This window comes from Dama dama, chromosome 20, assembly GCF_033118175.1.
Source record: "Dama dama isolate Ldn47 chromosome 20, ASM3311817v1, whole genome shotgun sequence".
In the NCBI taxonomy this organism is placed as follows: Eukaryota; Metazoa; Chordata; class Mammalia; order Artiodactyla; family Cervidae; genus Dama; species Dama dama.
Genome location: NC_083700.1, coordinates 10,737,564 through 10,748,122, shown reverse-complemented (window position 1 = coordinate 10,748,122; position 10,559 = coordinate 10,737,564). Strand labels below are relative to the sequence as shown.

General features: G+C 36.1%; 1 protein-coding gene across 1 annotated transcript; it reads left to right on the top strand.

Annotated features, from left to right (window-relative positions):
- The first annotated feature begins 10,126 nt into the window (after positions 1-10,126).
- Positions 10,127-10,306, top strand: LOC133040058 (small ribosomal subunit protein uS14-like). Its single transcript, XM_061119803.1, has one exon. The coding sequence runs from the start codon at positions 10,136-10,138 to the stop codon at positions 10,304-10,306; it is 171 nt and encodes a 56-aa protein (XP_060975786.1). The 5' UTR covers positions 10,127-10,135.
- The last annotated feature ends 253 nt before the right edge of the window (positions 10,307-10,559 follow it).

Here is a 10,559-nt window from a genome sequence, read left to right as displayed (position 1 = left end):
AAAAAATAATTCAGAGTAATGATTGTAAAAATGATCCAAAACCTTGAAAATAGAATGGAGAAAATGCAAGAATCAATTAACACATTTAACAAAGACTTAGAAGAAATAAAGAATAAACAAATGGTGAAAAATATCACAATTACTGAAATTAAAAATACTTGAGAAAAAATCAATAGCAAAATATCTGAGACAGAAGAATGGATAAGTGAGCTGGAAGACAGAATAACGGAAATAACTGCTGAAGAGCAATATAAAGGAAAAGGAATGAAAAGAGCTAAGGATAGTCTCAGAGACCTCTTGAACAATATTAAGTGCACCAACATTCTAATTATAGGGGTCCCAGAAAAAGAAGAGGAAAACAAAGGGTCTGAGAAAATGTTTGAAGAGATTATATATATTATTGAAAATTTCCCCAACACAGGAAAGGAAATAGCCAATCAAGTCCAAAAAGTTCAGAGAGCTTCATACAAGATAGAACCAAGGAGAAACATGCCAAGACACATACTAATCAAACTAACAAGGATTAAACACAAAGAAAGAATATTAAAAGCAGCAAGGAAAAAGCAACAAGTAATATACAAGGGAAACCATATGATTAATGGCTGATCTTTCAGCAGAAACTCTGCAGGCCAGAAGGAAATGGCAGGATATATTTAAGGCACTAAAAGGGAAAAACCTACATCCAAGATTACATTACCTGGCAAAGATCTCATTCAAAATTGATGGAGAAATCAAAAGCTTTACAACAAGCAAAAGTTAAGAGAATTTAGTACCATAAAATCAGCTTTACAACAAATGTTAATGGGACTTACATAGACAGGAAACACAAGAGAAGAAAAAGACCTACAAAAACAAATCCTAAGCAATTAAGAAAATGGCAATAGGAACATATCTATCAATAATTACTTTAAATGTAAATGGATTAAATGCTCGAACCAAAAGACACAGACTGGCTGAATGGAAACAAAAACAAGACCCATATATACGCTGTGTACACAACCCACTTCATGACTAGAGACACATAAAGACTGAAAGTGAGAGGGTGGAAAAAGACACTCCACGCTAATGGAAATCAAAAGAAAGCTGGAGTAGCAATCCTCATATCAGACAAAATGGATCTTAAAATAAAGAATATTACAAGAGACAGGAAGGACACTACATAATGATCATGGGACAAATCCAAGAGGAAGACATAACAATTATAAATATTTATGCATCCAACATAGGAGCACCTCAATACATAAAGCAAACACTAACAGACATAAAGAGGGAAACTGACAGTAACACAAAAATAGTAGGGGACTTTAACACCCCACTTACACCAATGGCCAGATCATTAAAGCAGCAAATTAATAAGGAAACACAAGACATAAATGACATATTAGACCAGATAAATCTCATTTATATCATCAGGACATTGCATCCAAATGCAGAAGAATACAGTTTTTCTCAAGTGCACATGAACATTCCCCAAGATAGACGACATCTTGGATCACACATCAAATCTCACTAAATCTAGGAAAATTGAAATTGTATCAAGCATCTTTTTTGACCACAACACTATGAGACTAGATATCAGTTACAGGGAAAACAACTGTAAAAAAAAAAAAAAAAACATAAACACATGGAGATTAAATAATACATTTCTAAATAATGAACAGGTTACTGAAAAATCAAAAGGGAAATCAAAGAATTCCTAGAAACAAATGACAATTAAAACATGACAATTCAATATCTAAGGGATACAACAAAAGCAGTTCTAAGAGGGAAGTTTATAGCAACACAATACTACCTCAAGAAACAAGAAAAACATGGAATAGACAGGGTAACTTTATACCTAAAACAACTGGTAAAGAAGAAGAAGAAAACCTGAATGTTAGAAGAAGGAAAGGAATAATTAAGATCAGAGCAGAAATAAATGAAAAGAAATGAAAGAAATAATCAGTTCAGTTCAATCACACAGTCATGTCTGACTCTTTGCAACCCCATGGACTGCAACACGCCAGGCCTCCCTGTCCATCACCAACTTTCGAAGCATGCTCAAAGTCATGTGTATTGAGTAGGTGATGTCATCCAACCATCTCATCCTCTGTCATCACCTTCTCTTCCCACCTTCAATCTTTCCCAGCATCAGGGTCTTTTCCAATGAGTCAGCTCTTTGTATCAGGTGGCCAACGTATTGGAGTTTCAGCTTCAGCATCAGTCCTTCTAATGAATATTCAGGACTGATTTCCTTTAGGAAATGCTTGCAGTCCAAGGGACTCTCAAGAGTCTTCTCCAGCACCAGAGTTCAAAAGCATCAATTCTTTGGCTCTCAGCTTTCTTTATAGTCCAACTCTTCTATTCATACATGACTACTGGAAAAACCATAGCTTTGACTAGATGGACCTCTGTTGGCAAAGTAATGTCTCTGCTTTTTAATATGCTATCTAGATTGGTCAAAGCTTTTCTTCCAAGGAGCAAGGGTTTTTTAATTTCAAGGCTGCAGTCACTATCTGCAGTAATTTTGGAGCCAAAACAACAACAACAACAAAAAAAGACTGTCACTGTTTCCACTGTTTCCCATCTATTTACCATGAAGTGATGGGGCAGGATGCCATGATCTTAGTTTTCTGAATGTTGAGTTTTAACCCAAATTTCTCACTCTCCTCCTTCACTTTCATCAAGGGGTTCTTTAGTTCCTCCTCTGTTTCTTCCATAAGGGTGGTGTCATTTGCATATCTGAGGTTACTGATATTTCTCCCAGCAGTCTTGATTGCAGCTTGTGCCTCATTCATCACAGCATTTCGCATGATGTACTCTGCATATAAGTTAAATAAGCAGGGTGACAATATAAAGCCTCGATGTACTCCTTTCCCAATTTGGAACCAGTCTGTTGTTCCATGTCCAGTTCTAACTGTTGCTTCCTGACCTGCATACAGATTTCTCAGAAGGCAGGTCAGGTGGTCTGGTATTCCCATCTCTTGAAGGATTTTCCAGTTTGTTGTGATCCACACAGTCAAAGGCTTTGGCATAGTCAATAAAGAAGAAGTATATGTTTTTCTGGAACTCTCTTGCTTTTTCTGTGACCCAACGGATATTGGCAATTTGATCTCTGGTTCCTCTGCCTTCTCTAAATCCAGTTTTAACATCTGGAAGCTCATGGTTCACGGACTGTTGAAACCTGGCTTGGAGACTTTTGAGCATTGCTTTGCTTGTGTGTGAGATGAGTGTAATTGTGTGGTAGTTTGAACATTCTTCGGCATTGCCTTTCTTTGGGATTGATAGAAATAATAATACAGACTAATAAAACTAAAAACTTGTTCTTTGAGAAGATAAAATTGACAAACCTTTAGCCAGACTCATCAAGAAAAAAGAGAGAAGAATCAAATCAACAAAGTTAGGAATGAAAGAGGAGGAGAGGTTACAACAGACAATGCAGAAATACAAAGGATCATAAGAAACTATTATCAGCAACTATATGCTAATAAAATGGACAACCTGGAAGAAATGGACAGATTCTTAGAAAAGTTCAATTTTCTAAGACTGAACCAAGAAGATAGAAACTATAAACAAGCCAATTACAAGCACTGAAATTGAAACTTTGATTAAAAATCTCCCCAAAAACAAAACCCAGAGCCAGCTGGCTTCACAGGTGAATTCTATCAAACATTTAAAGAAGAGATAATGCCTATCCTTTTAAAGTTCTTTCCAAAAATTGCAGAGGAAGGAACACTTCCAAACTCTTTTCATGAGGCCACCATCACCCTGATACGAAAACCAGGCAAAAGCAACACAAAAAAGGAAAATTACAGGCCAATATCACTTATGAAAATAGATGCAAAAATCCTCAGGAAAATTCTAGCAAACAGAATTCAACAACATATTAAAAAGATCATACACCATGACCAACCCAGGATTATCCCAGGGATGGAAGGAGTTTTCAATAAATGCAAATCATCAATGTAATACAGTATATTAACAAATTGAAAGATAAAAACATGTGGTAATCTCAATAGATGCAGAAAAAACTTTTGACAAAATTCAGCAACCATTTATGATAAAAACTCTTCAAAAACCTGCATAGAAGGGACCTATCTCAACATAGTAAAGGCTATATATGATAAACCCACAGCAAACATTATTCTCAGTGTTGAAAAATTGGAAGCATTCCCTCTAAAAACAGGAACAAGACAAGGATGCCCACTCTCACCACTGTAATTCAACATACTTTTCGAAGGTCTAGTATGGCAATCAAAAAAGAAAAAGAAATAAAAGGAATCCAGACTGGAAAAGAAGAAGCAAAATACTCTTTGCAGCTGACATGATACTATACATAGAAGACCCTAAAGATACTAGTAGAAAATTACTAGAGATACTCAGTGAATTTAGTAAAGTCACAGGATACAAAATCAGTACACAGAAATCACTTGCATTCCTATATACTAACAATTAAAAATCAGAAAGAGAAACTAAGGAGTCAATCCCATTTACCATGGCAGCAAAAAGGACAAAATATTGAGGAATAAACCTACCTAAGGAGACAAAAGAGCTATATACCAAAAACTATAAGGCCCCTATGAAAGGAATTGAAGACAACACAAACAGATGGAGAGACATTCCATGTTCCTGAGTTGAAAGAATCAATATTGTGAAAATGACTATACCATCAAACGCAATCTACAGATTCAATAAAATCCCTATCAAATTACCAATGACATTTTTCACAGAACTGGCACAAAAAAACCTCACAATTCATATGGAAATACAAAAGACCTCAAAAAGCCAAAACAATCTTGAGAAAGAAGAATGGAACTGGAGAAATCAATCTTCCTGACTTCAGACTATACTACAAAGCTACAGTCATCAAGACAGTATGGTACTGGCACAAAAACAGAAATATAGACCAATGAAACAAGATAGAAATTCCAGAGATAAACCCACACACCTCTGGGTGCCTTATTTTTGACAAAGGAGGGAGGAATACATGATGGGACAAAGATAGCCTCTTCAATAAGTGGTACTGGGAAAACTGGAAAGTTACATGTAAAAAAATGAAACTAGAACACTTCCTAACAGCACACAATGATAAACTCCAAATGGATTAAAGACTAAATGTAAGGCCAGAATCTATGAAACTCTTAGAGGAATACCTAGGGAGAACACTCTATGACACAAATCACAGCAAGATCCTATATGACCCACCTTCTAGTGTAATGGAAATAAAAACAAACATAAACAGGTGGGACCTAATAAAACTTAAAAGCTTTTGCACAGCAAAAGAAACTATAAACAAGGTGAAAAGATAACCCTCAGAATGGGAGAAAATAATAACAAATGAAACAACTGATAAAGGATTGATTTCCAAAATATACAAGCAGTTCATGTAACTCAAATACCAGAAAAACAAACAACCCAATCAAAAAGTGGGAAAAAGACCTAAACAGATATTTCTCCAAAGAAGACATACAGCTGACTAATAAACATGAAAAGATGCTTGACATCACTCATTATTAGGGAAATGAAAATCAAAACTACAATGAGGGGGAAACAAGATGGCAGAGGAGTAGGTGGACGTGGAGTACATCTCTCTCCACAAATCCATCAGGAATACACCTTCAGACACAGAAGCGCACGCAGAACACCAGCTGAGAGCAGATAGGAGAACCTGACCAGTGGAAAGAATATATAGACCCACGCAAAACTCGGTAGGATGAAGGAAGTAGGGGGGGAAATGGGAGTGTTAGTAGGACTGGACCTGTTAGTAGGACATAACAATTGTAAATATCTATGCACCCAACATAGGGGCACCTCAATACATAAGACAAACACTAACAGACATAAAAGAAGACATAGTTACACAATAACAGTAGGAGGCTTTAATACCCCACTCACACCAATGGACAGATCATCAAAACAGAAAATTAATAAGGAAACACAAATTTTAAATGATACATTAGCTGAGACGGATCTCATTGATATCTTCAGGACATTCCATCCAAATGCAGAAGAATACACCTTCTTCTCAAGTGCACATGGAACATTCTCCAGGATAGACCACATCTTGGGTCACAAATCAAACCTCAGTAAATGTAAGAAAACTGAAATCATATCAAGCATCTTCTCTAACCACAATGCTAGGAGAATAGATATTAATTACAAGAAAAAAAAAACTATAAGAAACACAAACACATGGAGATTAAACAACATGTTTCTAAATAACCAACAGGTTACTTAAGAAATCAAAAGGGAAATAAAAAAATTTCTAGAAACAAATAACAATGAAAACTCAAAATCTATGGGATGCAGCAAAAGCAGTTCTAAGAGGGAAGTTTATAGTAATACAATCCTACCTCAAGAAACAAGAAAAACATGGAATAGACAGCCTGACTTTACACTTAAAACATCTGGAAAAAGAACAAAAAATTAGGAGAAGGAAAGAAATCATAAAGATTCGAGCAAAAATAAATGAAAAAGAAATGAAAGACACAATAGTAAAGCTTAATAAAACTAAAAGCTGGTTCTTTAAGAAGATAAACAAAATTGACAAAGCTTTAGCCAGACTCATTAAGAAAAAAAGAGAAGAAACAAGTCAACAAAATTAGAAATGAAAAAGGAGAGGTTACAACAGACAAAGCAGAAATACAAATGATTATAAGAGACTATTACGAACAACAATGGCAATAAAATGGATAATCTAGAAGAAATGGACAGATTCTTAGAAAAGTTCAATCTTCTAAGACTGAGGCAGGAAGAAATAGAAATTGTGAACAACCCAATTACAAGCACTGAAATTGAAGTTGTGATCAAAAATCTCCCCTCCAAAAGATAAAGCCCAGGACCAGATGGCTTCACAGGATAATTCTATCAAACATTTAGAGAAGAGCTAAGGCCTAGCCTTCTAAATATCTTTAAAAAAATTGCAGTGGAAGGAACCCTTCCAAACTCATTCTATGAGGCCACCATCACCCTGATACCAAAATGAGACAAAGACAACACACAAAAAAGAAAACCACAGGCTAATATTACTTATGAACATAGATGCAAAAACCCTCAACAACATTTTAGCAAACAGAATTCAGCAACACATCAAAAAGCTCATACACCATGATTAAGTTGGGTTTATTCCAGGAATGCAAGGATTCTTCAACATATATGAATCAATCAGTGTGACACACCATATTAACAAATTGAAAGATAAAAACCATATGATCATCTCAGTAGATGCAGAAAAAGCCTTTAACAAAATTCAGCACCTATTTATGATTAAAACTCTTCACAAAATGGGCATAGAAGGAACCTACCTCAACATAAGTAAGTAAAGTCGCTCAGTCGTGTCCGACTCTTTGCAACCCCATGAACTGTACCCTACCAGACTCCTCTGTCTATGTGATTTTCCAGGCAAGAGTACTGGAGTGGGTTGCCATTTCCTTCTCCAGGGGATCTTCCCGACCCAGGGATCGAACCTGGGTCTCCAGCATTGCAGACAGACACTTTACCATCTGAGCCACCAGTAAAGGCCATATATAAGCCTGCAAAAAACATTATTTTCAATGGTGAGAAACTGAAAGCATTCCCCCTAAGATCAGGAACAAGACAAGGGTGTCCACTTTCACTGCTATTATTCAACATAGTTCTGGAAGTCCCAGCGACAGCAATCAGAGAAGAAAAAGAAATAAAAGGAATCAGGATCGGAAAAGAAGTAAAGCTCTCACTGTCTGCAGATGACATGATACTGTACCTAAAAACCCTAAAGATAGTATCAGAAAATTACTAAAGCTAATCAGTGAATTTAGCAAAGTTTCAGGATACAAAATCAATACACAGAAATCACTTCCTTTTCTATATAATAACAATGAAAAATCAGAAAGAGAAATTAAGGAATCAATCCCATTCATCATTGCAACAACAAAAAAAATTAAATATCTAGGAATAAACTTACCTAAGGAGACAAAAGAACTGTACACAGAAAATTATAAGACACTGATGAAAGAAACCAAAGATGACATAAACAGATGGAGAGGTATTCCATGTTCCTGGGTAGGAAGAATCAATATTGTGAAAATGCCTTTGAACTGTGGTGTTTGAGAAGACTCTTGAGAGTCCCTTGGACAGCAAGCAGATCCAACTAGTCCATCCTAAAGGAAATGAGTCCTGAATATTCATTGGAAGGACTGATGTTGAAGCTGAAACTCCAATACTTTGGCCACCTGATGTGGAGAGCTGACTCATTTGAAAAGACGCTGATTCTGGGAAAGATTGAAGGCAGCAGGAGAAGGGAATGACAGAGGATGAGATGGTTAGACAGCATCACCAACTCAATGGGCATGAGTTTGAGTAAACTCTGGGAGTTGGTGAAGGACAGGGAGGCCTGGCATGCTGCAGTTCATAGGGTCACAACGAGTCGGACATGATTGAGTGACTGAACTGAACTGAACTGATGGTTGATTCATGTTGAGGTTTGACAGAAAACAATGAAGTTCTGTAAAGCAATTATCCTCCAATTAAAAAAAAAAAACTACAATGAGATACCACTTCATACCAGTCAGAATGACTATCATAAAAAAATCTACAAACAATTAGTTTTGGAGAAGGTGTGGAGAAAAGGAAACCATCTTTCACTGTTGGTGGGAATGCAAATTGATACAGCCACTATGGAAGACAGTATGGAGAAAATTCCTTAAAAAACTAGGAATAAAACCACCATATGACCCAGCTATCTCACTACTATAGTAGTGAGATATACTATATATATACTCTTAGGAAAGTATACTCTTAGGAAACCAAAATTGAAAAAGATTCATTTAGCACTCTAAAATAGTTAGAATATGGAAGCAATCTAGATGTGCATTGACAGATGAACGGATAAAGAAGCTGTGTTACATATACACAATAGAATAATACTCAGCCATAAAAAGGAACACATTTCAGTTAGTTCTAATGAGGTGGATGAACCTAGAGCCTATTTTACAGAGTGAAGTAAGTCAGAAAGAGAAAAACAAATATTGTATACTAACACATATATATGGAATCTAGAAAGATAGTACTAAGGAAATTATTTTCACAGAAGCAATGGACACACAGATATAGAGGACAGACTTGTGGACACAGTGATGGGAGGAGGAGGGAGAGCAAGTAGAGGGTGGGATGTATGAAAGAGTAACATGGAATCTCCATCACCACATGTAAAACAGATAGCTAATGGAAATCTGCTCTATGACTCAGGCAACTCAAATCAGTGCTCTGTACCAACCTAGAGGAGTGGGATGAGGAGGGAGGTGGGACGTAGGTTCAAAAGGGAGGGGACTTATGTATACCTATCACTGATTCATGATGATGTTTGGCAGAAACCAATATAATACTGTAAAGCAATTTGCTTTAATTAAAAATAAATACATTTTAAAAAGTGCTACTTCTCCCCAGATTGATCCATAGATTCAACATAATCCCACTCAAAAGCCCGGCAGGGTGTTTTTTTTTTTTCTTTTTGAACATTGTATCACATTTTAAAATTTAATATATAAGTTTCTCTGAATACATATGATAAAATGCTCTGATTATATCAAACAAGTAAAAATTGCAAACACATAGATCCTACCATAGTCTAGTTCTTCATAATCAATGTGATGGCTACTCTACAGTCCTGAGAAAAGCCGCGTCAAAAACTAAAATTGAAAAATCCTTCCAGGAGCTCAGTCATCCCCAACCCCCCTTAAAATTAAAAGTTTCCCAAATTATAGCAAATATAAAAGAGGTGTTTAGTAATTTACAACACTCTTTGAGAGAGTTATTTCTCAATTCTTTAGCTAATTAAGTACAACTGCTTGTTCTCTAATGCCATCTTTATCAACTGTATCATGCAATATTAGAAGTTGGAGACAAAAGAAAAATCAAGCTTTCCTTAGCTCTGCCACATCACGATTCCTGATGAGTATGTTCTTGAAAATGGTGGAAAGTTTTTCTATTTGATAGTGGAGAACATGATGTAGAATATTGGTATTTGGCACAGAATCTGGCTTGGAGGATTTGGTTAAATATGAGTACCGGACATGTGATGGAATATTTAAATTTAGCTCAGATGTGTCCCACCAGTTGTATAGGTTATATGCATTGATAAAAATAACACCTTTTACCTCGTTGCAGCCAAGAAAGCAACATGGGTCACCAACAGCTCTACTGGAGCCATCTGAGAAAATTCGGCCAGGGTTCTCACTCTTGCTGGGTCTCCTCAAACCAGCAAGGTCTGATCCGGAAATACAGCCTCAATATGTGCCGCCAGTGTTTCCAGGTGTACGTGAAGGACATCTGCTTCATTGAGTTGGACTAACCGAACTTCCTTAAATGGAAGGAACACATCAACATTATGCAGCACATCAGCGTTATGCAGAAACAGTACTAGCTCTTTGTATATAATAGAAAAGCTTTAAAAACTTAAAAAAAAAAAAAGAAAGAAAGAAAGAAAAAGAAATAGCAGCATTCCTCATCTGTTTGTTTTACTTTCAGGAAATTTGAAGACATTTACAGCATACTTTTTGATGTTAAACAGAACTTAAACATTCAACATTAGTTCCTGAATCCTT

Coding starts and splice junctions, on each gene's coding strand:
- LOC133040058 (XM_061119803.1), top strand. CDS start 10,136: ATGGGTCACCAACAGCTCTACTGGAGCCATCTGAGAAAATTCGGCCAG.